General features: G+C 41.2%; 2 protein-coding genes across 4 annotated transcripts in view; one reads left to right on the forward strand and one right to left on the reverse strand.

Annotated features, from left to right (window-relative positions):
- The window catches only part of LOC139370992 (growth/differentiation factor 11-like), a 50,783-nt gene extending 38,048 nt beyond the window's left edge, over positions 1-12,735 (forward strand). The window contains exons 2-3 of one of the 2 annotated variants that reach the window (XM_071110948.1): positions 4,202-4,575; positions 9,822-12,735. In XM_071110948.1, coding sequence (XP_070967049.1) covers positions 4,202-4,575; positions 9,822-10,202 — 755 coding nt within the window. In that variant the 3' untranslated portion in view covers positions 10,203-12,735. The remainder of the gene's footprint in view (positions 1-4,201; positions 4,576-9,821) is intronic. The other variant, XM_071110949.1, reaches the window with a different exon arrangement.
- A 2,712-nt stretch (positions 12,736-15,447) lies between these two features.
- The window catches only part of LOC139370993 (SAP domain-containing ribonucleoprotein-like), a 64,698-nt gene continuing 53,692 nt past the window's right edge, over positions 15,448-26,453 (reverse strand). For both annotated transcript variants that reach the window (XM_071110952.1, XM_071110951.1), the window contains exons 10-11: positions 17,338-17,424; positions 15,448-16,348 (exon numbers count right to left, since the gene is read on the reverse strand). In XM_071110952.1, the coding sequence (XP_070967053.1) occupies positions 16,307-16,348; positions 17,338-17,424 (129 nt within the window). In that variant the 3' untranslated portion in view covers positions 15,448-16,306. The remainder of the gene's footprint in view (positions 16,349-17,337; positions 17,425-26,453) is intronic.

The following is a 26,453-nucleotide window of genomic DNA, read 5'->3' on the forward strand; positions in this document are numbered from 1 at the left end:
GATAAAGGTACAGTGTGGAAAGGTATTGGTAAAGTTTCACCATTCACTATGCATCAGAAAAACAACAACAAATAGTAATCTCAAGTAAACCCGGAGAAAACTGCAGAATCATTCATTCCCGGTTTGGTGATGATGAGCAAACACAACAACAACACAACACGTTAATTGCTGCGACCCAAGCAACCCACCAAAAGGAACATTGACATATTGTTTGTCCACCGTGAGACACTGTATAATTTACACTCACTAATGACTGGCCCTTGTAATACAGGCTGAAGGACCACGTCTGTCTCTCGCTTGGCACTTATTCAATGTTCCTCTGAACTCTTCTAATGGATATGATTCTGTCTTTACCTCATTGAATTCATATTCCTCTATGCATGCCTGCTAAATCAATTACAACATTTGTTCAGTGTAAAAAAAAAAAGGTATTGTTCTGTGTTCTCTTCTAGTCAGTCGAAGTCTGGTAAACAATTCACCATTGGCTGCTTAAACCCCGCCCAAAACACAACAAGAATTGTGGATGAATAAGTTGTATACCTTTGAAATATAAAATGGTCTCTCTGTGTGAATAGGTGAAAGGACTGTTGTGAAGAAAAACATATTACCATCGCCATAGGTTCGACCTTGACCTTCAAACTCAATTTGGCTATAAGGACTGCAACTCCCCAGCACCCAGAGGATGTAAAATGCTGACGGTTTTGACCCCTGACCCCATTTCTTAACTAGGCCGAGGTGCCAAAGTGACCTTTTGACCCAGGAAGCCTTGGCAGGTTGCCTGAGCAACCTCAGATTTAGAAATGATTGACAGGTCCCTGCACTTTATGTTAAAATGAGGCAGCAACACACTTCTCAGCAGAGAACAATGAGAGGGAGCCTTTATTCAGCTGTGTTTCTAGATCATTAACACTCTCGGCTGTCTGCTTCAAGACCAAACTAGGTTGCTGTCAATGTTGAATGTAACTCATTGATAATATTTGGTGCATTGTATGTATATAATTTCTTCCATAAAATGTTGGTACTGGATTTAGCAAGGGGCCCCTCAATGCATTGTAATAAATGCATCAACCAAATACATGCATTTTTAAAATAAGCATGCTTCCTTTAAAAACAGCGTGCTTCTATTTAAAATACTTTACCTGGTATGGTGTCATTTAGATTATCTGGTAATAAATCTTGACAGCATTTTTTTTTTTTTACTTCAGAGACTGCAACAGTAACCATAACTTTTAATTTGGGTGTTACAGAGAATATGTACTCTCCCCAAATGACTATAACATACGGTTTAGCTCTACAGAGCCCATTCAAATCTCCACTAATGTTAGTTAACTGGATCTAGACTAGAAGTGGATCCAAAACGGCAAATCATTTTGATGGTTTAACTGACAGTTCGATCATGAGCTTGCTCAAGGGATCTATTAACCATTTGATGACTAGTCTTGCTTAGCTGTTTTCCTGGCTCTTCAGACACCCATCTAACTCCCCATCCCTCCTCCTGCCTGTGATTTTGGTGGCAGCTGTGTGGAGATTGGTTTTGACCCCTGATCCCCACATTAGGCGGGATCTCCATGCTGTGTCAGTTATTTAGTGGTGAAAACCAATGGCTGCTCTTGGATTTGGAGAGCGGCAAGCTTGCATTGGGTGACATAAGTCAGTTGCTCAATTCCAAATCGACCCAAACCCCTTCCCCCCCCAGGCACGGTGTAGAACTGAAAGGATTGGACCAGTATAAAGCAATATTATAATAGCTCCAGTGCTCCACCATGATATCTGAAATCTTCATTATGAAGTCTTTTTTTCAAAGACAATACCTTTTTAACCATCTTAAAGTATGAAAGAAGATATTGACAACATACAACGCTTAACTGATATTTGTAAAGCCATGCTCCAGTCCAGTGTCATTGATCTTCATTTATATGCTGACACCTTGTTTGTGAACTTGTATGTACAGTTGAAGTCGGAAATGTATATACACTTTAGCCAAATACATTTAAACTCAGTTTTTCACAATTCCTGACATGTATTCATAGTAAAAATTCCCTGTTTTAGGTCAGTTACGATCACTTTATTTTAAGAATGTGAAATGTCAGAATAATAGTAGAGAGAATGATTCATTTCCACTTCTATTTCTTTCATCACATTCCCAGTGGGTCAGAAGTTAACATACACTCAATTAGTATTTGATAGCATTGCTTTTAAATTGTTTAACTTGGGTCAAATGTTTCGGGTAGCCTTCCACAAGCTTCCCACAATAAGTTGGGTGAATTTTGGCCAATCCTCCTGATAGAGCTGGTATAACTGAGTCAAGTTTGTAGGTCTCCTTGCTCACACACGCTTTTTCAGTTCTGCCCACAAATTGTCTATAGGATTGAGGTCAGGGCGTTCTGATGGCCACTCCAATACCTTGGCTTTGTTGTCCTTAAGCCATTTTTCCACAACTTTGGAAGTATGCTTGGGGTCATTGTCCATTTGGAAGACCCATTTGCGACCAAGCTTTAACTTCCTGACTGATGTCTTGAGATGTTGTTTCAATATATGCACATAATTTCCCCCCTCATGATGCCATCTATTTTGTGAAGTACACCAGTCCCTCCTGCAGCAAAGCACCCCCACAACATGATGCTGCCACCCCCGTGCTTCACGGTTGGGCTGGTGTTCTTCCGCTTGTAAGCCTCCTCCTTTTTCCTCTAAACATAACAATGGTCATTATGGCCAAACAGTTCTATTTTTGTTTCATCAGACCAGAGGACATTTCTCCAAAAAGTACGATCTTTGTCTCCATGTACAGTTGCAAACTGTAGTCTGGCTTTTTTTTATGGCTGTTTTGGAGCAGTGGCTTCTTCCTTGCTGAGCGGCCTTTCAGGTTATGTCGATATAAGACTTGTTTTACTGTGGATATAGATACTTTTGTACCTGTTTCCTCCAGCATCATCACAAGGTCCTTTGCTGTTGTTCTGGGATTGATTTGTACTTTTCGCACCAAAGTCCGTTCATCTCTAGGAGACAGAATGCGTCTCCTTCCTGAGCGGTATGAAGGCTGCGTGGTCCCATGGTGTTTATACTTGCATACTATTATTTGTACAGATGAACGTGGTATCTTTAGGCGTTTGGAAATTGCTCCCAAGGATGAACCAGACTTGTGGAGGTCTACACATTTTTTTCTGAGGTCTTGGCTGATTTCTTTTGATTTTCCCATGGTGTCAAGCAAAGAGGCACTGAGTTTGAAGGTAGGCCTTGAAATACATCCACAGGTACACCTCCAATTTACTCAAATTATGTCAATTAGCCTATCAGAAGCTTCTAAAGCCATGACATCATTTCCTGGAATTGTCCAAGCTGTTTAAAGGCACAGTCAACTTGGTGTATGTAAACTTCTGACCCACTGGAATTGTGATACAGTGAATTCTAAGTGAAATAATCTGTCTGTAAACAATTGTTGAAAAAATGACCTGTGTCATGCACAAAGTACATGTCCTAACCAACTTGCCAAAACTATAGTTTGTTAACAAGAAATTTGTGGAGTGGTTGAAAAATGAGTTTTAATGACTCCAGCCTAAGTGTATGTAAACTTTTGACTTCAACTGCATATCTATGTGCAGGTAACTGCCAAAATAAAGGAAACACCAACATAAAGTGTCTTATTAATAGGGAGTTGGGCCACCACAAGCCAGAGCGGCTTCATAGATGCCGTAGTGTCTGAAACTCTATGGGAGGGATGTGACACCATTCTTCCACAAGAAATTCCATCATTTGGTGTTTTTTTGATGGTGGTGGAAAACACTGTCTCGGGTGATGCTCCATAATCTCTCATAAGTGTTCAATTGGGTTGAGATCTGGTGACAGAGAAGGCCATGGTATATGGTTTACATAGTTTCCATGCTCATCAAACCATTCAGTGACCACTCGTGCCCTGTGGATGGGGGCATTGCCATCCTATGGGATTGTAGCCATGATAGCCAAAATAATGGCCTGCCCAGCATTTTTATACATTACCCTATTTATTTTTTTATTTAACCTTTATTTAACTAAGCATGGTGGAATGTAAATTGCTTAATTAACTCAGGAACCAAACCTGTGTGGAAGCACCTGCTTTCAATAAACTGTATCCCTCATTTACTCAAGTGTTCCCCTTATTTTCGCAGTTACTTGTATTTACAGATATTAAACCTGTATTCATGTGGAAACCCTCTCTGTCCCACAGCGGAGCCCTTGGTGCAAGTGGATGGCAAGCCTAGCTGCTGCTTCTTCAAGTTCAGCCCCAAGCTCATGTTCACCAAGGTTCTGAAGGCTCAGCTGTGGGTGTACCTACGGCCGCTACAGCAGACCTCCACCATCTACCTGCAGATCCTCAGGCTGAAGCCCGTCACGGAGCAGGGCAGCCGCCACATCCGGATCCGCTCGCTGAAGATCGAGCTCAACTCCCGCGTGGGCCACTGGCAGAGCATCGACTTCAAAAACGTGCTGCAGAACTGGTTCAAGCAGCCGCACACCAACTGGGGGATCGACATCAACGCCTTCGATGAGAGCGGCAACGACCTAGCAGTGACCTCGCTAAGACCGGGGGAGGAAGGGCTGGTAAGGACCCTCAGACCTGTCGCAGCCTTACCCACTGACACAATGACACTTTGGCCTTTTCTAAATTAGATGTGCTCACCTCCTGCGTCCTCTCTAGCCACCTTTTGAACAAGGTCACAGTTAATCGAGGAGGGTCGGCGAGGAGAGTGAACGTGAATGTCAATGTGCTTGCTTGAATTGAGACGGTCCTTCTCCACTCGCGCGTCATTAGACTAATTACGTTTACGGGGTGGATCCCCAGATAAATGTGTAAAGTGTTAAAAACAAATTCAGTTGTGCAAGACGTTTTATAGATAAAACAATACGCAGCATATTGTTTTTAAACGTGCATGTTTTTCTCCTCTGACAAAACAAGGGCTGATGTTAAACCTTTATCAAGGAGGTGTGGCAGATTTCAAAACTCTTCCATGGTAGGATACACATGAGTATCATCGATGAAGGGTGGTTATCGAGGAGGGGAGGACACTCTTCCGTTTGCCTACTAATGAATTGACACTTCTCGACTACTTATTGGTTTCCGGGTCTCGGGGGAGAGGATTGTCTTTTTCCCAAATGAGAAACACCCAATGTAAATGAATCTCTCCTCGATCCCTGGCATCCTCTCTTCATGCCTCTTTCTCAAAATGCATTGGAAAAGAAAGTCTAAAGGGAGGGACCTTGGACCTTCTCCTCCAATAAGGTTGAGAAATAGGCAGCGAGATAGGAAGAAGAAGAATCAAGGAAAGATTACTTGAGAGCCATTGGCAGGGCCGGCTCTAGCCTTTTGGGTGCCCTAAGCGAGATTTGGTTCAGCTAGCCAATCTCAAACCCAAATTACTACATACAGTAAGTCAAGTTTCTTCCCCATTAAGCATCACGAAATGGTAACCCACTAGTAATTTAATTTGGTTCAGCTCTTCACAGCATGGCCCAGGGGTTGACTCTCAGCCAATGAATCCTTGCACAGCAGCAAGCTCTGTTTTTCTTAAGGAGAAGAGGCCTGTGTACAAAAATAAAACAAAACACAAAAAGTAAAGAAAGAGGCAAACTCCCCTCTGAACCTATATTTTTTTGCTTTCCCCCATAGCAACAAAAGCCCTAAAGCGCAAGCTGATGTGGGTTGACCCTTCTGGACTCAGTTTGTTTATTCTGTGGAAAGCATCACAAAAAACTACTCAAGTCTAAATTGGGATTTCTGTGGAGAGATGAGGGCTTTGTAAAATAAACATGCTGGAGTAAAATATTTGCTGCTCTCGCATGCCCAAGGGTCAAGGTTATGGTAACCTGTGGATGACTCCAGAGATCATAGATCAAGCTAAGTGAATAGAATGTTGGCCATTCAATTTATGTTAACAGAGGTCAGCTTTGCATCAACTGAAACGACTGACATCCTCCCCTCAGTATTATGTGTCTTTAAAACCCAGGGTTGGGTAGGGCACTTTTTAAATGTAATCCGTTACATTTACTAGTTACATGTCCAAAATCATACTCAGTAGCCTAACTTTTGGATTACCCAAACTCAGTAACGTAATCAGATTATGTTCTCTGTGGCCGACGTGAGTAAGACATTTATGATGACATCCCGCGTCTTCAGAGCATGTGCAGACCAGCTGGGTGAAATGTTTACGGACATATTTAATCTCTCCCTATCCCAGTCTGTTGTCCCCACTTGGTTCAAGATGTCCACCATTGTTCCTGTACCCCAAAAAGCAAAGGTACAGAGCCTTCGGAAAGTATTCAGACCCCTTGACTTTTTCCACATTTTGTTACATTACAGCCTTATTCTAAAATGGATTAAATTAATACAAAAATCCTCCGCAATCTTCACACAATACCACATAATGACAAAGTGAAAAAGGGGTTTTAGAAATGTTTGCAAATTTATTACAAATAAAAAACAGAAATACCTTATGTACATAAGCATTCAGCCCCTTTGCAGTGAGACTCGAAATTGAGCTTCTCGACTCCAGCGTCGGTCGTTAGAATGCAGCACCCATCATACGAAGCATCGGGGAGAGCTGGCATTCCGGTTGGTGGTGACGTCGGGTCCGGGGGCCGCTATTGATGGAACCGGGGGTGCCTAAGCCAGCTCTTCTGGCTGTCACGCCCTAGCTGGCTCGAGAGGTTCTTGCCCCGGTTGCTCAGAAGGCGCCCATCCCACGTCGGGCCTCAGCCGGATCGCGTTTTTTACTCCCAGCCAGCTTGTCAGGCTGCTACGCCTCCGCCGGATCATCGGGCTCCCACGCCTCAGCGGGATCGACAGGCTTTCACATCCCAGCCGGATCGTCGGGCTCCTATGCCTCAGCCGGCTCGCCAGACTCCCATGCCTCTGCCGGTTCGTCGGGAGTTTACGCCCAGCCGGTTTGTCCAGCGCCCGTGCCTCGGCCGGCCCGTCAGGCACGCCTAGGTGGGACGCCGGAGATGGGGAAATTACAAATATAGGGGAGGTAATAAACAGGTGATTGAGTCCAGGTGAGTCCAATAATCGCTGATGCTCGTGACGAGGTGAAGGCAGGTGTGTGTAATGATGGGGAGCCTGGCACCTTCGAGTGCCAGGGAGGGGGAGGCAGGCATGACACTGACAGAGCTGGAGAAGATTTGCAGAGAAGAATGGGAGAAACTCCCCAAATACAGGTGTGCCAAGCTTGTAACGTCATACCCAAGAAGAATCAATGCTGTAATTGCTGCCAAATGTGCTTCAACATATTACTGAGTAAATGGTCTGAATACTTATGTAAATGTGATATTTCCATTTTTTATTTGTAATACATTTCTAAAAACTGTTTTTGCTTTGTCATTATGGGATGTTGTGGGAACAAAAACTATTTAATACATTTTAGAATAAGGTTGTAATGCAACAAAATGATGTAAAAGTCAACGAGTCTGAATACTTTCTGAAGGCACTGTTTTTAGTTTTTATTTAGACTTTATTTAACTAGGAAAGTCAGTTAAGAACAAATTCTTATTTACAATGACGACTGTAACTGAACTAAATTACTATCTCCTCATAGCCCTCACTTCTGTCATCATGAAGTGCTTTGAGAGGCTAGTTACATAAAATGTTTTGTCATTTAGCAGACGCTTTTATCCAGAGCGACTTACTGGAGCAATTAGGGTTAAGTGCTTTGCTCAAGGGCACATAGACAGATTTTTCACCTAGTTGGCTCAGGGATTTATCTACCTGCCCCCATCATATCACCTTCACCTTACCCGCCAGCCACTACAATTTACATACCGCCCCAACAGATTCATGGATGAAAATCGCCATCGCACTGCACACTGCCCTATCCCATCTGGACAAGAGGAATATGTATTTAAGAATGCTGTTCATCGACTACAGCTCAAACTTCAACACCACATTGCCCTTCAAAATCATCACTAAGCTCGGGGCCCTGGGTCTGAACCCCGCACTGTGCAACTGAGTCCTGGACTTCTGGACGGGCCGACCTCAGGTGAGGGTAAGCAACAACATCTCTGCTACGCTGATCCCCAACATGGGGGCCCCACAAGGGTGCGTGCTCAGTGCCCTCCTGTACTCCCTGTTCACCCATGACTGCGTGGCCACTCACATCTCCAACTCAATAAACAAGTCTGCAGATGACACAACAGTGGTATGCCTGATTACCAATAATGACGAGACAGCCTACAGGTAGGAGGTGAGGGCCCTGGTGGAGTGGTGCCAGGAAAATAACCTATCCCTCAAAGACAACAAAACCAAGGAGCTGATCATGAACTTCAGGAGACAGCAGAGGGGGAACGCCCCCATCCATATCGACAGAACCAAAGTGGAGAGGGTGAAAAGCTTCAAGTTCCTCTGCATGCACATCACTGACAACCTGAAATGGTCCATCCACACAGATAGTGTGGTGAAGGCAGCGCAACAGTGCCTCTTCAACCTCAGGAGGCTGAAAAAATTTGGCTTGGCCCCTAAGACCCTAGTGAACTTCTACAGATGCGCCATTGAGAGCATCCTGTTATGCTGTATAACCGCCTGGCAACAGCGGGGCTCTCCAGAGGGTGGTGCGGTCTGCCCAGCGCATCACCGGGGACACACTGCCTGCCCTCCAGGACATATACAGCACACCCAGGGTCACAGGAAGGCCAAGAAGATCATCAAGGACCTCAGCCACCCGAGCCAAGGCCTGTTCATCCCGCTACCATCTAGAGGTCGGAGACAGTACAGGTGCATCAAAGCTGGGACCAAGAGGCTGAAAAACAGCTTCTATCTCCAGGCCATCAGCCTGTTAAATAGTCACAACTAGCCGGCCCCGACTTGTACCCTGCCTGAACTTTAGTGACTGTTACTAGTCAGCTACCACCCGGTACTCAACCCTGCACCTTAGAGATTGCTGCCCTATGTACATAGTCATTGAACACTGGTCACTTGAATAATGTTTACATACTGTTTTAACCACTTCATAATGTACAGTATATACTGTATTCTAGTCCAGGCTCATCCTATATAACTACTGCTGTAAACACCTTTTCTATTCATATACTGTCCATAATGTCTCCACACCATCAGTATATTTATATTCCGGACTCTGACATTGCTTGTTCTAATATTTATATATTTCTTAATTCCTTTCTTCATATTTTTTGAATTTGTGTGTATTGTTAGGTATTACTACACCGTTGGAGCTAGGAACATAAGAATTTCACTACACCCGCGATAACGTCTGCAAAATATGTGAATGCGACCAATACAATTTGATTCGATTTTTTGGGATTACTCTGTTACTTTTGTATTTCTTTCCCCTTTAAGAGGCATTAGAAGAACGCAAAAAATATCCATCAAATGTATTTGATGTATCATCACAATGGTCTATGGTGGAACAAACTTCAATTTGGGCCTATTTTCAATGCTGATTGAATGTCATTGAGAAAACAGAAAGGTGTAAATGCATTTTTTCACAAACATCCTTTCTGAATTTAAAAGTAATCCAATAAGTAACCAAGTTTTTCAAAAAGTATCTGTAATCTGATGACAATATTTTTTGCTGGTAATGTAACTGATTAGTAACAGTTTTTTGGTAATCAGATTACATGTAACTGATTACATGTAATTGGTTACTCTCCAACCCTGTTAAAACCATAGGTAATAAGAGAAATGCATCGGTTTTATTTTTTCTCCAGTGATGTTAATCGTCCCAGTACTCCAGGTTTTTTCCTAGAAATATTACTCGCCTCACTGTTGAGTTCTATCTTAATCACCTCCTTTCTCCTCCTGTCCCCGCTCCTTTCCCCTCCCCCTCCCCTGACTCCAGCAGCCGTTCCTGGAGGTTAAGGTTCTCGAGACGACCAAACGTTCCCGACGTAACCTGGGACTGGACTGCGACGAGCACTCCACTGAATCCCGCTGCTGCCGCTACCCGCTAACGGTGGACTTTGAGGCTTTCGGCTGGGACTGGATCATCGCTCCCAAGCGCTACAAGGCCAACTACTGTTCGGGCCAGTGCGAATACATGTTCATGCAGAAGTATCCACACACCCACCTGGTACAACACGCCAACCCCAGAGGCTCAGCAGGGCCCTGCTGTACCCCCACTAAGATGTCGCCCATCAACATGCTCTACTTTAACGACAAGCAGCAGATCATCCATGGCAAGATCCCTGGCATGGTGGTGGACAGGTGTGGCTGCTCTTAGACCCAACAGAAGTCATGCATAATCGTGCACGCCTAACTCCACATCATTTCCACCCAAAACCCTGACTAAGCGCTCCTCTGGCACCAGACTTTATCCCCCTTCTCACTCCGCCACAAAAAAATCCCATGGGACCTCCATTCTCTTAGTTATTCATTTTAGTCAAACGTAAAAATGAAATATGAAATGAAGATAGGACTGAGGCTGAGTGGTAGAAATATATATTGAATATTATAAAGGGGATGTGTCTGTGGAGCAGCTTGAGAAACTTATGGTAAATAAGACAAACTATGTTTTAGGTGTTTGTTCGTTTTGTGGTTGGTTTTCTTCCAAAAAAAGTTTGAAAGAAAATGTCTATCAGGTTTTTTGAAAAGATGGTGTCTTTGTTGAAATGTCCTGGATAGTGGATCCAGGCTGATGGAGGGAGACATTCCTAAGCAGTTACAGTATATTATCATTTTCCCACATCTTTTACTTCCAAGCAAATTCAGTTCTGAGGTGAGGGGCCAAACTGTTTTATCTGTGTAAAAAATGCTTTATTCACATATTATACTCCTATCAATGGGATTTGTTTCACAACCAATACATTTATAGACAGTGCCAATAGAGGGGGACTTTGTCTACTAATTACCAGTGCTATTGTGCAATGCTTCATTTTTAGCATCTTTATGTCATTACAAAACAAATCTCCCTTATTTGTCTACTTTTAGACTTAAAAGTTTATGAAATTAATCCAACATTTTATGAAAATAATGTTCTAAAGGTTTAAAGTGTTGAGATCCAAAGCCAAACTCTGTGCCCTCTGAACCCATTCACAGTTATTTTGAGAAAAATAAGAAAATAAATGAGTTATTTCACTACCTTTAAAGGGGCAGTGTAGTCAAAAACGTGATTTCCCTATGTTTTATATTATTACCACACTGAGGTTGGAATAATATTGTGAAAACTATGATAATACCCTTTTAGTGTAAGAGCTGTTTGAAAAAGCCGCCTGGCGACACCTGGTGATGTCGCCAGGCGGTATGAGTTAATAAACCAATAACAGAGAGTTTGCCCTCCTCTCTGACAATGGGCAAGTTCATTTTGCATGGCCCGGTGCCCCGTGTAGGTGAAGTTTGTACATTTTAGACCATTCCATTGGTCCTTAAGTGAAATCTCCAGCCACCCGGGGCACTGGGCCAGGCCAAACGAACTTGCCCAATAACAGTTTTCAGGTTACATGTCCTTCCCATTAGCCTCCTCCAATTAGGTTCCTCACTCAGACCACTCAAATTCCTTCTTGAGAAATAGCTATTTTTGTTTATTTTGAATATTTGAATTGAAAACAATCACAGTAAGGTACTTAATTGATACCAAGAAAATATTTGAAATTGAGATAAAAACACCTGCAATGGACCTTTAAAAGTGAACAGGAAAGGGTTGTAATACACATTCTGTTTTACTGCAGAAGCTCATAACAGCTCAGGTGACCTCAATATCAACCTGCACACAATGTTTAGATGAACTAAGACAAACATGTCAAAGCTACACTCATAAAACCTTCTGGTTGGTCTAGGGCACGCAATTTTAGAATTCAAGATTTGGCTTGTTAGATTTTTGTATAGCCCATCTTTGGATATCTATTACATATCAACTAAATCAAGAATTAAAAATCAAGAATATGGGAATCATGCAAGGGTGCCAGTTTACACTACTGTAATTGTCAGATTATTTTGTGTGGAGTAAATTCACAGTGAAAGGGAACCCCACAAGTACATTGACTAACCTGGTCCACATGACTATAGCCTACTTAGGCGGTGTTTACACAGGCAAGCAAATTCTGATATTTTTCCCACTAATTGGTCTTTTAACCACTCCCAGATATTTTTCAAAATGGACCTGATTGATCAGAAGAGAGATTAGTGAAAAAAAGATCAGACTTGGGCTACCTGTGTAAACGCAGCCTTATATACTTCTGTCGTTTTCACTCTGCACACTGTGCATTTACCATTCCCATTTACACAAACAAACCTAATGATCAGAGGACCAAATTTATTCTGACAAGTTGCTATGGTGGGAATGTTAAGATGGTTGTGGCAAATAAGACAACCTTGTGTTGGAAAGAAAATCAAATGCTTGATTGACATAGGCCTTCATACTAGTAGGTAAAGGGAAGAAGAGCTAGATTGTGAGTCATATAGAAAATAAGGAACATTGATACGGACAAGAATACAGCTGAAATGCCATTTCTAGTTTAGAGAGAACATATATTTTGATTGAATATCTCAATGCCCCCACCCCCCACCTCAACTGCATCTGTAACATGCAGTAAATATTGGAAGTGCTTGAACAGAGTGTAGATTAGAAAGTCTGTCTTGTCTCTTGGATGTCAAAGCGAAGAAATCCCTTTGTTAAAAACGAAAGCACTATGCTGTTGGATAAAGGAAGAGCCTTCTGACATTATATATAAATAATATATGTATATAATAAAAAGGGGTACAAAAAATACTTTCTGGGCACTACCTTACCAACAATAAATTTTGCACTATGGGACGTTCATGGCGTGAGGAGTCGTGTTGTTTGTATTTTACCTTAAGAGCTTTTACAATTGAAAAAAGAACGGTCCAAGCGTCTGGCGATACACCATGTGGATAGACTAGTGAGCCTTTCACTTCTTTTGTTACCATCACACTTTCCTGACTTCCTTTTCGTCTGAAGCGGAGGCCTGTCCATATTCTCACGCTCCTCTTACACTCATCTCAGAAACCTGGACTGACCAGCGGCCAAAAGGCCTCCTCGGCCTCCCGGGGTGATAAGTCGTGTGTTACAAGTGTCTGGACCGATGAACATAGAACGCTTTAAACTGGAAATGCCCCTCCGTCAACTTCAATCAATCTGTCATCAACTCTGAGAGACTTTTGTCCTTTTGAATTTGAGCGACTTGTGTTGACAGACTAACCACAGACATGTTTTGCCTTTGTGTGTTTTGAGTGAAAGTGCCCATATTAGAATGGGAAAAAGTATCCAGGGATCGTTAGCCAAAGTAGAGGATGATATGTGTGCTGTAACTTTTGTAACTGCAGGAATATATATGCTAAACAATTTCAAAGGAAGAAAAAAACGTGGTATGGGCAGCGGTTGGAAACAATTCAACTGGTCAAGTGTCTCTGTATTTATTAAGATCAAATCAATGAATTTCAAAGTATGTCTACCTCACTTCAGCATTCTGTTATAAATTTGACAGTTAAGTTTTGTTATGAGTTAATCTGTGCAAACTTGTAACCTGGATAGTAAACCCAAAAAAGTAGACTAAAGCCACAGGGTCACCTTGGTCTCAAGTCAAGATTGAGTAATTGACAGCTGAGTTGAAAAGAGTGACTGAAGCAAACAGCTGAAGGTAATGTATACTGCCAAAAGAAGAAGAAAATGGCTGTGCCCAGGACCATGGCTGAACTCTGGTTAATGCTGTGGATAAAGTTGCATTTTTAATGTTTGTGTCTGTATACTGGTATGTGTAAGAAAGTGTTTTCATATATATAAAAATATGAGAGGAAAAAATCTCTATGTAAATAAATACCCAAATGTTACATTTTATGTTTTGGACAGGTTCTCCGCTTCTGTTTTTGCCAACTTTCTTTTGCTTTCATTTGTTCATTATGTTGTATAGATAAAATTCACCCCGACATTGTAGTTTAATGGTTGTGCATATTAATAATTGTTCCATTGTTTTTTCTTTTTTTGTTATTTGTTTTCTGTCTTATTTTGTACAATAAATCATTTATTTAGCTTACAAAATTCACGGCTGATTGACCATTCCCTGTGTTTCTCTGGCTACCCCTACCCTAGCCCACTGCCACATCTTACTTGTGGCATTTCCAGCTCCTAACTTATAAACATACCTGTCATGGGTCACACAAAATGCATTTAAGAGGTCAGGTACTGCCGGGTGTCATCCTGACTCTTGGGATGGGTGAGGGTAACAGGAAACTCTGACATTAATTCTGAGGCTAATTGGTGGAAGAGAGAGAGGAGGAGAGAAACAGGCCCGTGAAGATAAAGGTTTAGTGTTGGGAGGCCATTGTTTAGATTTCGTACGGGATCTAGCATGACCCAATTAATATGTCACCTGATAGGACGGCCTCTCATCAACCTAATTTAGCGAATCAATGGGGGACAAATGAGACTGAACACGGAGCTCTTTACTGATGCAAATGCACACAGACCACCCACCCCAGAGAAGAGAACATTGACGCCAGCAATGACATAAACCTTACGACATGCTCACACAAAAACGTTTCCAAACAAAACATTCACACCCTCATCTGCCCAAAATCACACACACTGAAAATCAAACTCTCACCTATGCGCACACATAGCTAGATATTTACAACTAATTTCTGGCCTATATGGACCACTAAAAGCCACAGGGGACCTGTTCTCAGTCAATGTCGTCTTCAATGAAAAACAGTCAAACTAGTAGCGTACAGATCATTTGAGGGAGGGTGGGAGAGACCTCAACTTCATGCTGCCAAAGGACAATCAGATCCCCTCAGGTAAGCTACATGTGACAGGCACTGGTTAAAGTGCTAAAGTGGCAATTATTTAGCTACTAACACTTTGTCCAACTTCCACAACTACTCCTTATCATCATTAGTCATTTACATTATCACAAACATTACAGCGAAATTTGTCACTATACTTTAACACATAAAACATTAAACCACTGACAACAGCTACAAATCATAAAATATACCTGTTTAAATGCATTCGAGGGGAAAACAGGAAAAATATTAAAATCTTACAAAACTCCCAAGAAAGAGGGTTGGGAAGTTTATGATTGCAGCAATAGCCATAAAGTGAAGAAAAGTTCATTGAAGGTAAATTGGGGGCAGCACTCAATAGGATTGATTGCTGAACACAGTAATCAGTAACACCTTTGTGACCTGCTCAATAACAGACCAGTGTTCAGAGAGGGAGGTTGTTCAAGAAAAACCACACTTGTTCACTTGTGTGAAGGATGAAAGAGTCCAATTCTGCCCATTTCAGGGACGCTTCAACTTCAAGTGATAATTGCCTCCATCCCAAATGACTGTCTCAGGGAAAATTCAAGTGTTTTGTTTAAATTGTTTAAATATGAAGAGAAAAAAAACAGTATTGGTGGTGTTAGTAGGTATTGCTGGTGCTATAGCATATGCTTAAGGAGACTTTTAGCTAGAGTTTGATTTAAATGATATTGTGAAATGTAGTAAGAACAATGTCAGAAGTCCAATAACAGTCACGTTTTATTACAGATCTAGAAACGATCTATTCATTATTAACTGTTTACAAACCCACTTAGCAAACGTGTTAAAGGGATAGTTCATCCAAATTAAAAATCACAGTGTAAGGAAAACAATATGAAAGTAGTCTTTGGAAAAGCAGAGACCACAACAATCCATGCTTTTGTTTACCCTGGCTCACATCCCCAAATGCCAACTAGCATTTCTGTTCAAAAATCAATGCCAAGTCAATACTTCATGTTTGAAATGCTATGCCTAAATCATCCCAAAGTGTCTGAAATGAATTTTGTAGCACTATTAAATTACTGTAAGATGATGCATTTATCATTATGAAGTTAGCCAGGAATCCAAACTGGCAAACTATTGAAGTGCGTATCTGATATAACAATGAATTCCCAACTGAAAATTAGCTTAGTGCCTCCACACTTGTTACAGCATGTCCACTGAGTGACATGTCACAAACCTGGTGCAGTGGTACCACCAACCTATTGACAGGTTTAGCTATATGTTGTTTAGTTATTAAAATCCCTGCCAGGGAACATCAACCCTTTCTCCCCTCCAGAGCAGAGCAGATACAGCAGGACCATCCCTCCCCTGGAGGAGTTCCTTTAACACCTGAAGGGGTACACAGACTTATTTCCCAACAGCAATAGGACAAGTTTACTCAAGGGTTGTTAGGACACTTGTGGGAAATTGGATAAGATCTTTAATTTCCAACTTTTACATAGTGTAAATATTATTTCTTACTGAACAGCACAGGTTGGTATTTTACCACTGTAAAACAAGAGTAACAAGTAAAAAAAAAAATACAAAATTAAATCATTAAAAAAGTACAAATATAAAATTGAATCAATTATTTCCAAATCGGTCTGCTCGTTTCCTCTTCTTTACCTGAAATGGGGGGAATGAACATGTAAGGAACATTCTACATAAATGTCATGTGTTTCAAATGTATACAGAAGAGCATATACAGAATTAATTGTAAATTGTGACTCAGGATTTATATTTGTGGAATATGCATGTGCAACAATAATAGAGCTTTCTTATCAAGTGAGATTAGAATTGCTGAATTGTCATTTAACTGACAGGGTGGTGGTGAGGAAGCAGAAACATCAGAGTATTAAGTCAGTATCAAAACAAGCAGGCCTGATACCTGCAACATTACAACCGCAAGCATCATCCTTACGTATATGTTTTAGTCATTTGATTACTTATTTAAGCAAAATCATTAATAACCACATTGTATGCTAGATATCATAACAGCAGAACTAAGCAATGCACAAAACACTAACTGCTCGTCATTGCTGGATGACTATATAGGTCATCGACATGCTCCGATACCATCTGGAATTCCTTTGTGTGTGTTTAAGGGAACATCAATCATTCAAGACATTTTCAAAAAACTCAAGGTAGAAACTTTGAGAACTGTAAAGTTAGACTCTACGCCTGTATACCCCTATGAACTTTGGAAACAATTACCAAGAATATGAATTGTGGAATGTGGAAATTAAGCAATCATTTGCACTTGTTAAAGATGACTCACATTACATTTACCCAACAGATTTTACACATCTATTGACTCAAAGGTTCATAGGGGGTTCATAACATCAACTAAAATGTTTGATTTTGCCTAAATATTGAGGCAATGCCCAATTCTTCTTCTTTCAGAACTTTGCTATTCCTCATTCTTTTTCTGTTCTAAAACATTCTAATAGCAACTTACAAAACATTCTTATACCCTCCTTCCCAACACACAACTATGTGAACATTTCATTCGCTTATTTTGAATGTTTCTCACAACAGTGTTTGATCACTTACAAATCTGTCCCACCAGCTCTCTTTTGGCAACAACAAGAACATGAAAACAAAACCTTTTGTACCTCGCTATCTTCGGCCCCAACTACAGCAGCAGCAGTGAGAATCCCAAACCTCTCCTTCCTCTTTTTCAGCTTCTCGTCGACTTCAACCTGCAACACAACATCAGAAATGGATGAGTAGACTTAGTCTTTTGTAAAAGCAACAAATAAATGACATTCCGCTGACAGAAATGCCAAAGTACATTGAGTAAGGGGGAAGAAAAATACCCCCAAATTCTGGGTGTAAATTAAAAGGCTGAAAATCTAGTGGCCTGGCAAATAATGTTAAGGTTATGCGAGGACACAGCAAGCTTTTCCCTCATACACTGTGTTCTGGCAAGAGATTGCCAACAAGAACAAACTGACAGATTCCAGGTCACTGGTCAAACCTCCAAAACACAACTCAAACCTCCAAAACACAACCCTTGAGGTCAGCTCCATCCCCGTCCACATCCCAGAACCAACGTGAGGAGCGGGATGGGCTGAGAGTGGGACGCCACATACAGCATTACTACCTTAAAGACCAACAAAGAAGGCAAATATGAGCTTTTGATTGCGCTACCACCATAATTGCTGAATTAAGAAGAAAAATAAGTTGGTCAAAGACACACATTTTTCAGAAGTTTACATTTGTGGCCATAGGCTACTTCAGCAATAATCAAATCAAAGTTTATTGGTCATGTGTACAGGATACAGGGTGTAAACATTACAGTGAAATGCTTCCTAGCAAGCTCTCCTCAACACAGGTTTCTAGACTAACTTTTTCCACTGGTGGCACCAGTGATACACATTTTTTCAGTTAATGGCACAAGCACATGATTTGGCGCTGCGCGGGAATAATGAACTGACCTGTGGCCCATAATGTACCTGCATTCCATACAGAACCAGGCTAAAAATGACTAGCCATCTTTTAAATTAGAATTCCCTTGCTTGACATTCAGATAAATTTGCCATTGGCACACCGGGCCAGTGTCAACTGAAAGCTACTGGCCCCCAATTAAAATAAATCTGGCCTGGAAAAGCAGATGCTGCACACATCATTTAAATGTTATCATTAATTTACGGGCTGAGCAAGTAGCCTATAGTATATAATGACCTAACCTCCATACACAAATATTACAATTTTAACTTGACAATATCAGATTTACATTGATTGTTTAAAGGGAAACCTTTAAATGTAACCTTTGAGCAATCTCAGAAAGTGTGTTATTGTTAGCGATCTTGAACAGTCAATATACAGTTGTAGGGCTCTATAAAATCTGCTTTTGGTAAATTCAGTTTTCCCCATTTAGTTTTTCCAGGTTTCCCTATTTTTTCAGGTTTTCACACTTTTTTAATAGAAAAACGACACAAATCTGATATTCTATTAAGTCCACAACAATGCTTAAACCACATCATGAGAAGGTGTAGTTGGGGGTGTAATTTCCCTTTAATTCAGTTCACAGACGACACGATGGTGGTAGGCCTGATCACCGACGAAGATGAGACATGCTATAGGGAGGAAGTCAGAGACATGGTTGTGTGGTGACAGGACAACAACCTCTCCCACAACGTCAGTAAGACAACGGAGCAGATCTTGGACTATGGAGGAAACGGAGGACCGAGCACGCCGCAATTCACATTGACGTGGCTGTAGTGAAGTGGGTCGAGAGCTTCAAGTTCCTCTGTGTTCACTTCACTAAGGATCTATCATGGTCCAGACAAACCAGCACAGTCGTGAAGAGGGCAAGACATTGCCTCATCCGCATCAATAGGCTGAAAAGATCTGTCATTGGTCCCCATATCCTCAAAAAGCTCTACAGCTGCACCACTGAGAGCATCCTGACCGGTTGCATCACCGCCTGGTATGGCAACTGTTCGGCATCCGAGCGTAAGGCGCTACAGAGGGTAGTAAGTACAGCCCAGTACATCACTGGGGCCAAGCTTCCTGCCATCCAGGATCTATATACTAAACGATGTCAGAGGAAGGCCCAAAAAATTGTCAAAGACTCCAGTCACCCAGGTCATAGACTGTTCTCTCTGCTACCGCACAACAAGCAGTACCGGAGCGCCAAGTCTAGTCTAGGCTCTTTAACAGTTTCTACCTCCAAGCCATAAGACTGTTGAACAATTAATCAAATGGCCACCCACACTATACATTGACATCCCTGCTACTCGCTGTTTATTATCTATGCATTGTCACTTTGCCCCTACCTATATGTACAAATTACCTAGACTAAATTGTACCCCCACAAATTGACTGTACCCCCTGCCTCAGTATTGTTATTGTATTGTGTTACTTTTCATAGAATGTTTTACTTTAGTTTATTTTGTAAATATTTTCTTAACTCTATTTCTTGAACTGGATTGTTGGTTATGGGCTTGTAAGTAAGCATTTCACGGTAAGGTCTACTACACCTGTTGTATTTGGCGCATGTGACAAATAAAATTTCATTTGATTGAAGCCACATACCAGTCTATCAACCAAGCTCCCCCTTAAAACCCTGGCTCTCCAGATACTGACCATTCTCAATGTAAGATACTGCTTTTCTAGTACTGCCAGAGAAACTCCTTCCCAGAAGACCTTCATTCGCTGGAAAGTGATAAAGCAGTCCCCTTGAAAAGCTGCCTGCAAATCCTCTCTCCTGAATTAGACAAGTCCACAGGTCTCATTTGGGTTGGGGGCCGGGTCCGAAGATCCGAGACTCTCAAACCAGAACTGTGAATTGGTGCTAGATTCGAAGAACCCAATCACACGGCTCCAGTCTCAAACACTATGATGACAAGCTTCTCCATCCTCGTGCTGACATCCACAGTCATTTCTGGTTTTGAAGGGACGTCAAAGCTGTGAGTCTGAACAACATTCAAATGCAGAGAATGGAAAGCCAAACAATGTGCCTATAAAGTGTCTGACCTACACTAGATACCCCTTCAGATTAGTGGATTCAGCTACTTCAGCCACACCCGTTGCTGACAGGTGTATAAAATCGAGCACACAGCCATGTAATCTCTGTAGACAAACATTGGCAGTAGAATGGCCTTTACTGAAGAGCTCAGTGACTTTCAACGTGGCACTGTCATAGGATGACACCTTTCAAAAAAAGTCAGCCGTCAAATTTCTGCCCTGCTGGAGCTGCTATTGTGAAGTGGAAATGTCTAAGAGCAACAACGGCTCAGGAGCGAAGTAGTAGGCCACACAAGCTCACAGAGCGGGACCGCCGAGTGTTGAAGCGCATAGCGCGTAAAAAATAGTCTGTCCTCGGTTGCAAAACTCACTACAGAGCTCCAAACTGCTTCTGGAAGCAACTTCAGCACAATAACTGTCTGTCAGCAGCTTCATGAAATGGGTTGCCATGGCTGAGCAGACGCACACAAGCCTAAGATCTGAAGTGCTGTAAAGCGTGCCGCCTTTGGACTCTGGAACAATGGAAACGCGTACTCTGGAGTGATTTATCACGCTTCACCATCTGGCAGTCAGACGGACGAATCTGGGATTGGTGGATGCCAGGAGAACGCTACCTGCCCGAATACATAGTGCCAACTGTAAAGTTTGGTGGAGGAAGAATAATGTTCTGGGGCTGTTTTTCATGGTTTGGGCTAGGCCCCTTAGTTTCAGTGAAGGGAAATCTTAACGCTACAGCATAGTGACATTCTAGACGATTCTATGCTTCCAACTTTGTGGCAACAGTTTGGGGAAGGCCCTTTGTTGTTTCAGCATGACAATGCCGCCGTGCACAAAGGAAGGTCCATACATACATGTTTTTTTGAAAACAGTGTGGGAGAACTTGACTGGCCTGCAAAGAGCCCTGACCTCAACCCCATTGAACACCTTTGGGATGAATTGGAACACCGACTGCGAGCCAGGCCTAATCACCCAACATCAGTAATGCTCATGGCTGAATGGAAATAAGTCCCTGCAGCAATGTTCCAACATCTAGTGGAAAGCCTTCCCAGAAGAGAGGAGGCTGTTATAGCAGCAAAGGGGGAACTAACTCCATATTAATGCCCATGATTTTGGAATGAGTTATTCGACGAGCAGGTGCCCACATACTTTTGGTCATGTAGTGTACCTTCTTCCTGGCTCTGCCTTCACCAACCACCCTTATATTCAACAGGAATGGATTGTTTTGGCCCCTTCACAGTGAAGTTGGGCCGAAGGAATGAGAAGAGGTGGAGAATCTTTTCATTTCCAATTACTTGATACTATTTTCACACAATACATCAAGATATTGATGAACAGAAGAACATAATCATATACTGAGAGGATATGTTTGTCACAAAAGATTGAGTTGAGGGAAGGGTTGTTTCAGTGTTGGCCTATGAAAAGAGTCGTGCATTTCTTTAAGGCCGGCACAGTCAGTGAAAGGCTCTGTGGGTTCTCCATAGTTCACATGGCAAACTCTCAAAAAACGGTTGTCCCCCCCTGCCCCTGTGATGCCTTAAGCAGAGGCCAGTGTTGACACAGTGCTGGCCAATCTAATTTTGATTGTCAGGAGCAGGGAACAGCAATCCCCCCTCCACCCCCCGAGATCATCAAGTTCATCCCCCCACCCCTAGAACAATATTCAGCCATTCCTGGGCCTCACGGAGTGAGCTCACTGGAGTTAATCTCTCAGGCCTCTCTATCCTCCCTCTCCTGCTCTCCCTCTTCCTCGCTCTCTTTCTTTCTCTATTCACAAAGCCATTCTAGAACAGCTTGAATTAGTGACAGTTATTATTCAGACTAATGAGTAAAAAATCAGAGGCTACAATAGTGGACCATGGCATGTAGCTAAGTGCATTCATAAATCTATCATTCTTAACTAAATGCAAAGACGAGGGGAAAATTAACCGGTCAGAGCTGAGATGACAGGTCTAACACTCTTCGTATGATGTCACTTTTTCCACAAATCACCAAATTGCCCACAGAAACACTCAAATACGAAAGCTTTCAGACATTACTATTTCTGATTAATAGAAACCGACAAAGAACTCTCGAACATCTCTGTACCTTGACATCACCCACTGGGCAAAAACTGGTTGAATCAATGTTGTTTCCACATCATTTCAACCCCCCAAAATCTATGTGATGACGTTGAATCAACGTGGAAAATTTATTTGGATTTGCAAAAAGTTAATAAAAAGTAAGTTTACTTAAAAAAAATTTTTAAAAATCCAATGATATTTTTTGGATTTCACATTGAATTCACATTAGTTGACAAATCTAATATTACTAATATTTCTACTACTCTACATAGCATTTTAGTTACCGTTTATACACACTGCATATTTATTTATATACTGGATTCTTGACATAGCTCACTGTAATATATATTTGCTGAGCAATTAGTGGTTTTTGAGGTCGGTTCGGTTTCGATTATTATAATTTTTTTAATGAAATACACTATGCATTATGTGAGTTGAATGCTTTAACACAGAATAAAACAATGAATAAAGGTCCCATGATGGCAGTGCCCATTACTGCTTATCACTTATTAACCATAATTTATTCACATTACTTTAATCAAATTTCAGTTGTGTATCTTTGTTTTATTTGACTACTATTATTTAATTCCAAGTCATCACCTCATCTCTATAGAGCTGCTGCCTTATACTGTCTGACAAAATCCCTATTTTAGTTATTCTTTAAAATAAATAAGGCATATTTTTATGACTGCTGAATGCCAACTATTGTTCACTTAGATCATGTATTTTTTCAGGAAGAGATACCTTCACGAAGCAACTGCTCTCTATCCCTCTCAATAGTGCAAATCCCGATTCAAATCCCTCAGTTTAAGATTGAGATATGTATTTTTTGCATGGGCTGCGTCTCAATCAACCGCATCCACCCAATGTTGGCCTTCTGAAAATCGGTAGCTTACAAACCAATATGACCACTCTATAGATAGAGGACTCGTCTGAAGGTAACCCATACAAACGAATGGAAGTATGGAGGTAGTTTTGTGGCAACAAAAATAAGGGGTTAAATGTGTCAAAAAATATATACATTTCCTGAGCTTTCTTATATCTCCTAGATATAGGACACTTCAAAACCTTATTCAGTTGGGTTCATTTTTTACTGTATTTTCCACCAATTTATGAATGTGTTATTCAATGCATTTCAATGGGCAATAGTAGTAAAGGCCAAATTAAATATGGTTTCAAATATATATATATATATATTTTTTATACCTAAGGGGTCGTAAAATTAAAAATCAAAAAGCTAAATGATCCATGGTATGACCATCTTAAAACAATTCCATGTTAGCTTAGTATCCCCCCAACAGCTTAAGATTGAGGTTTAAAATAGCACTACTAATATTATTTCCTGCTGTAAATATATTGATATATTGATATATATATATATATATCAATCTTAGTATATCTTGTGTAAATTAATTTGGTGTAGATGCGTATAGATTGCATTTGGATTACTGTTACAGTGCTATTTGGGTTGTTAATTGGATTCGTTTCGACATTTCTTTATTTCTTGTTCTTAGTTTAAGTTGATTATTTGTGTACACCTGTTTGACATTTTACTGCATTATTAGGAGCTAGTAACATAAGCATTTTGCTGCACCCGCTATAACATCTGCTAAACTGTGTAAGCGGGCTAATAAACTTTGTTTTGAACTCAACCAAATGTAAATCAAAACTAGATGTTGAACTGACGTCTGTGCCCCTATTCTGAGGGACATTAAATTATGTGACATGTCAAGAAGCCTTCTTTATTTTCCCAGATATGTATGGCCAGATTGGACAGATGGCCCTCTATACTTCTATTCAAAAGTGTGTGCGTACATTTGAGTGTGGTTCCATACACTTTGTTGGGGGGGGAAAGGGCCCATTGCTATTATAATTCCAGATTCAAATGCAGATAGAGCTGAAAGTCGAGCCAAGCCTCCTCCTTAAAAATCACACATGTAAATGATGGTCCTTCAAATGAGTAGACAAATGCCTGGTCTATGTGTGGAGAATGATAAATGACCAAAGCTGGGGATTCTGTTATTCACTCATTCATTCTTAGGACCGATAAATTAAATTTGGCTCATTGCTTTTCTTCAATTCAAATTAAAGTATGCATGATGTGGTAATGAAGAAAACGGCTCCTCAATTGTCTTTTGTGGAATGCAGGGTAGGGAGAGGGGGGCACAGCGTAGTGATTGCCGGCCATCACATATGGGGGAAGTCATCAGTGTCACCCCACTCAAATTCAAACCGTTGCAGATATAAAAAGATTTCAGCAATGATTTAGGTGCTGGTGGGAGCCTTTGACAGCAAAGCAGTGACAGTGAGTGGCTGGCTTTGCGGTGTAATAGGCACTAGTGTTCCACTGTATCCTGATACTGCTGTACTTTTTCAATACTATAACATGAAAAACGGTTCAATACTAGATTAAGAGATTATGAAATCAGTGCAGTCTATGTCCCCTTATAGCGTGAGTGCACCGTGCTTGCTCCACTTACTCATTGCTAGCTCTAGCCTGTCCTGGGGAACAACTGCACTCACTGGGAGTCTGGGATGCATCATGTTAGCTCCCCACTGCACATAAATGAACACACTTGAATAATGCAACACATGTAGAAATGATGCAGCTGTTAATTACTGTTTGCAAAACAATGCCCATTACAGGCCAGGACACTTTACAATGCAAGATAGCTAGCTTTGTAGGCTACCTTTGTTGCTAGCTTACACCTGAAGCTAACATCAAGTCACTACCCTAGTACTTTGTTCGTGATAAATTACTTATTTTACACAAACTATAATGCAAAATATGTTGATTTCAAGCTGAAAAACCATACACCAAAACCATAGTCATTGCCAAAAATGATACGTCTCTCCTGTCTCCATCACTGTGTGTGTGAATGACGTCATTAGGTCTTGAGATGCTTCTTCTATGCAAATGTTGTTGACCAGTACAATAAGTCCCAAATGAAAAGGAAACAGATTGTTTTTCATCTGTCGCCCCATGAAATCAGCAAAAACAAGCTCAACTCAATGCATGCACACACTCTTAGAATATGCAACCTCAGTAAATGGGTACACAGAAGAGAAATGGAGAGCAGAGGATAAGGGGGGTGTGGGGGATACAGTTTTGAACTCTAGGCTTGTTTACACAATTTCTATAACAGCCATCCACCATGCATACTAATTGGTGAGTTGGTGATTAATCAGGCTGGTGATTTTATGCTCACTCACGATTTTAAGTTAAAAGAACAGAGATTTTTAAATTGTGTATATAATGTAACAGTTAGTCAAACATATTTGCTTCTAAATACGGGTAGATATGGTTTGTATGACTTAAAGGAATAATCCACTCAAAACTACAAATCCCTATGATTTACATTGTTAAATAATGCAAATATATGAGAACAATATAGGTCGCAATTTTTGGGGCAATTTCAGCGTTATAATAAGTTAGGAAGCAACGTGAAAATTGTGGAAATCTGCGGTGCTCAAGTTGACTACAAACCCCACAATGCAATACTCCCCCTAGAAAGGCTGGCTGGGTAGCAAGGTAGCTAGCTAGAGAACGTAACACACAATAATACAAAAGTCAATATCAGCATGTGAAGTATTTAGCTAGCTGTAAAATTCCTGAAACATATGGCATTATCTGACTATGTTCAACCTGGTAGAGATTGGGTTTCTAGCTCAAAGCTGTGTGAGCCAAGTTGCTATGGCAACACGCAAAGGCCCTGCGAGCCTGCAAGATTGAAGACAAGAGGAGAAAACTGCTTTGCGCAATGGTAGTTGAAGGAAGAAAGGATATTAACATTTGAACAAAATATACACTTTGTCGTAACGATTTAGACAGATGGATGGGTGGCGCAGCGTTCTGAGGCACTGCATCTCAGTGCTAGAGGTGTCACTACAGACACCCTGGTTCGAATCCAGGCTGTATCACAACCAGCCGTGATTGGGAGTCCTATAGGGCGGCGCACAATTGGCCCAGAGTCGTCCGGGTTTGGCTGGTGTAGGCTGTCATTGTAAATAAGGATTTGTTCTTAACTGACTTGCCTAGTTAAATAAAGGTTACATGTGTTCAAGACAAAAATACGTAGTGGCTACGGTTTTGGATTTTCTGGAAACCCGATTTGCCATGGCTAAAAATATAGATTTTTATGTAGCTGCTTTCCACTCCGCTGACTATATAGTAGCTTGCTCAGTTTTTTATTTAA

Source organism: Oncorhynchus clarkii, chromosome 17, assembly GCF_045791955.1.
Source record: "Oncorhynchus clarkii lewisi isolate Uvic-CL-2024 chromosome 17, UVic_Ocla_1.0, whole genome shotgun sequence".
Taxonomy (NCBI): domain Eukaryota; kingdom Metazoa; phylum Chordata; class Actinopteri; order Salmoniformes; family Salmonidae; genus Oncorhynchus; species Oncorhynchus clarkii.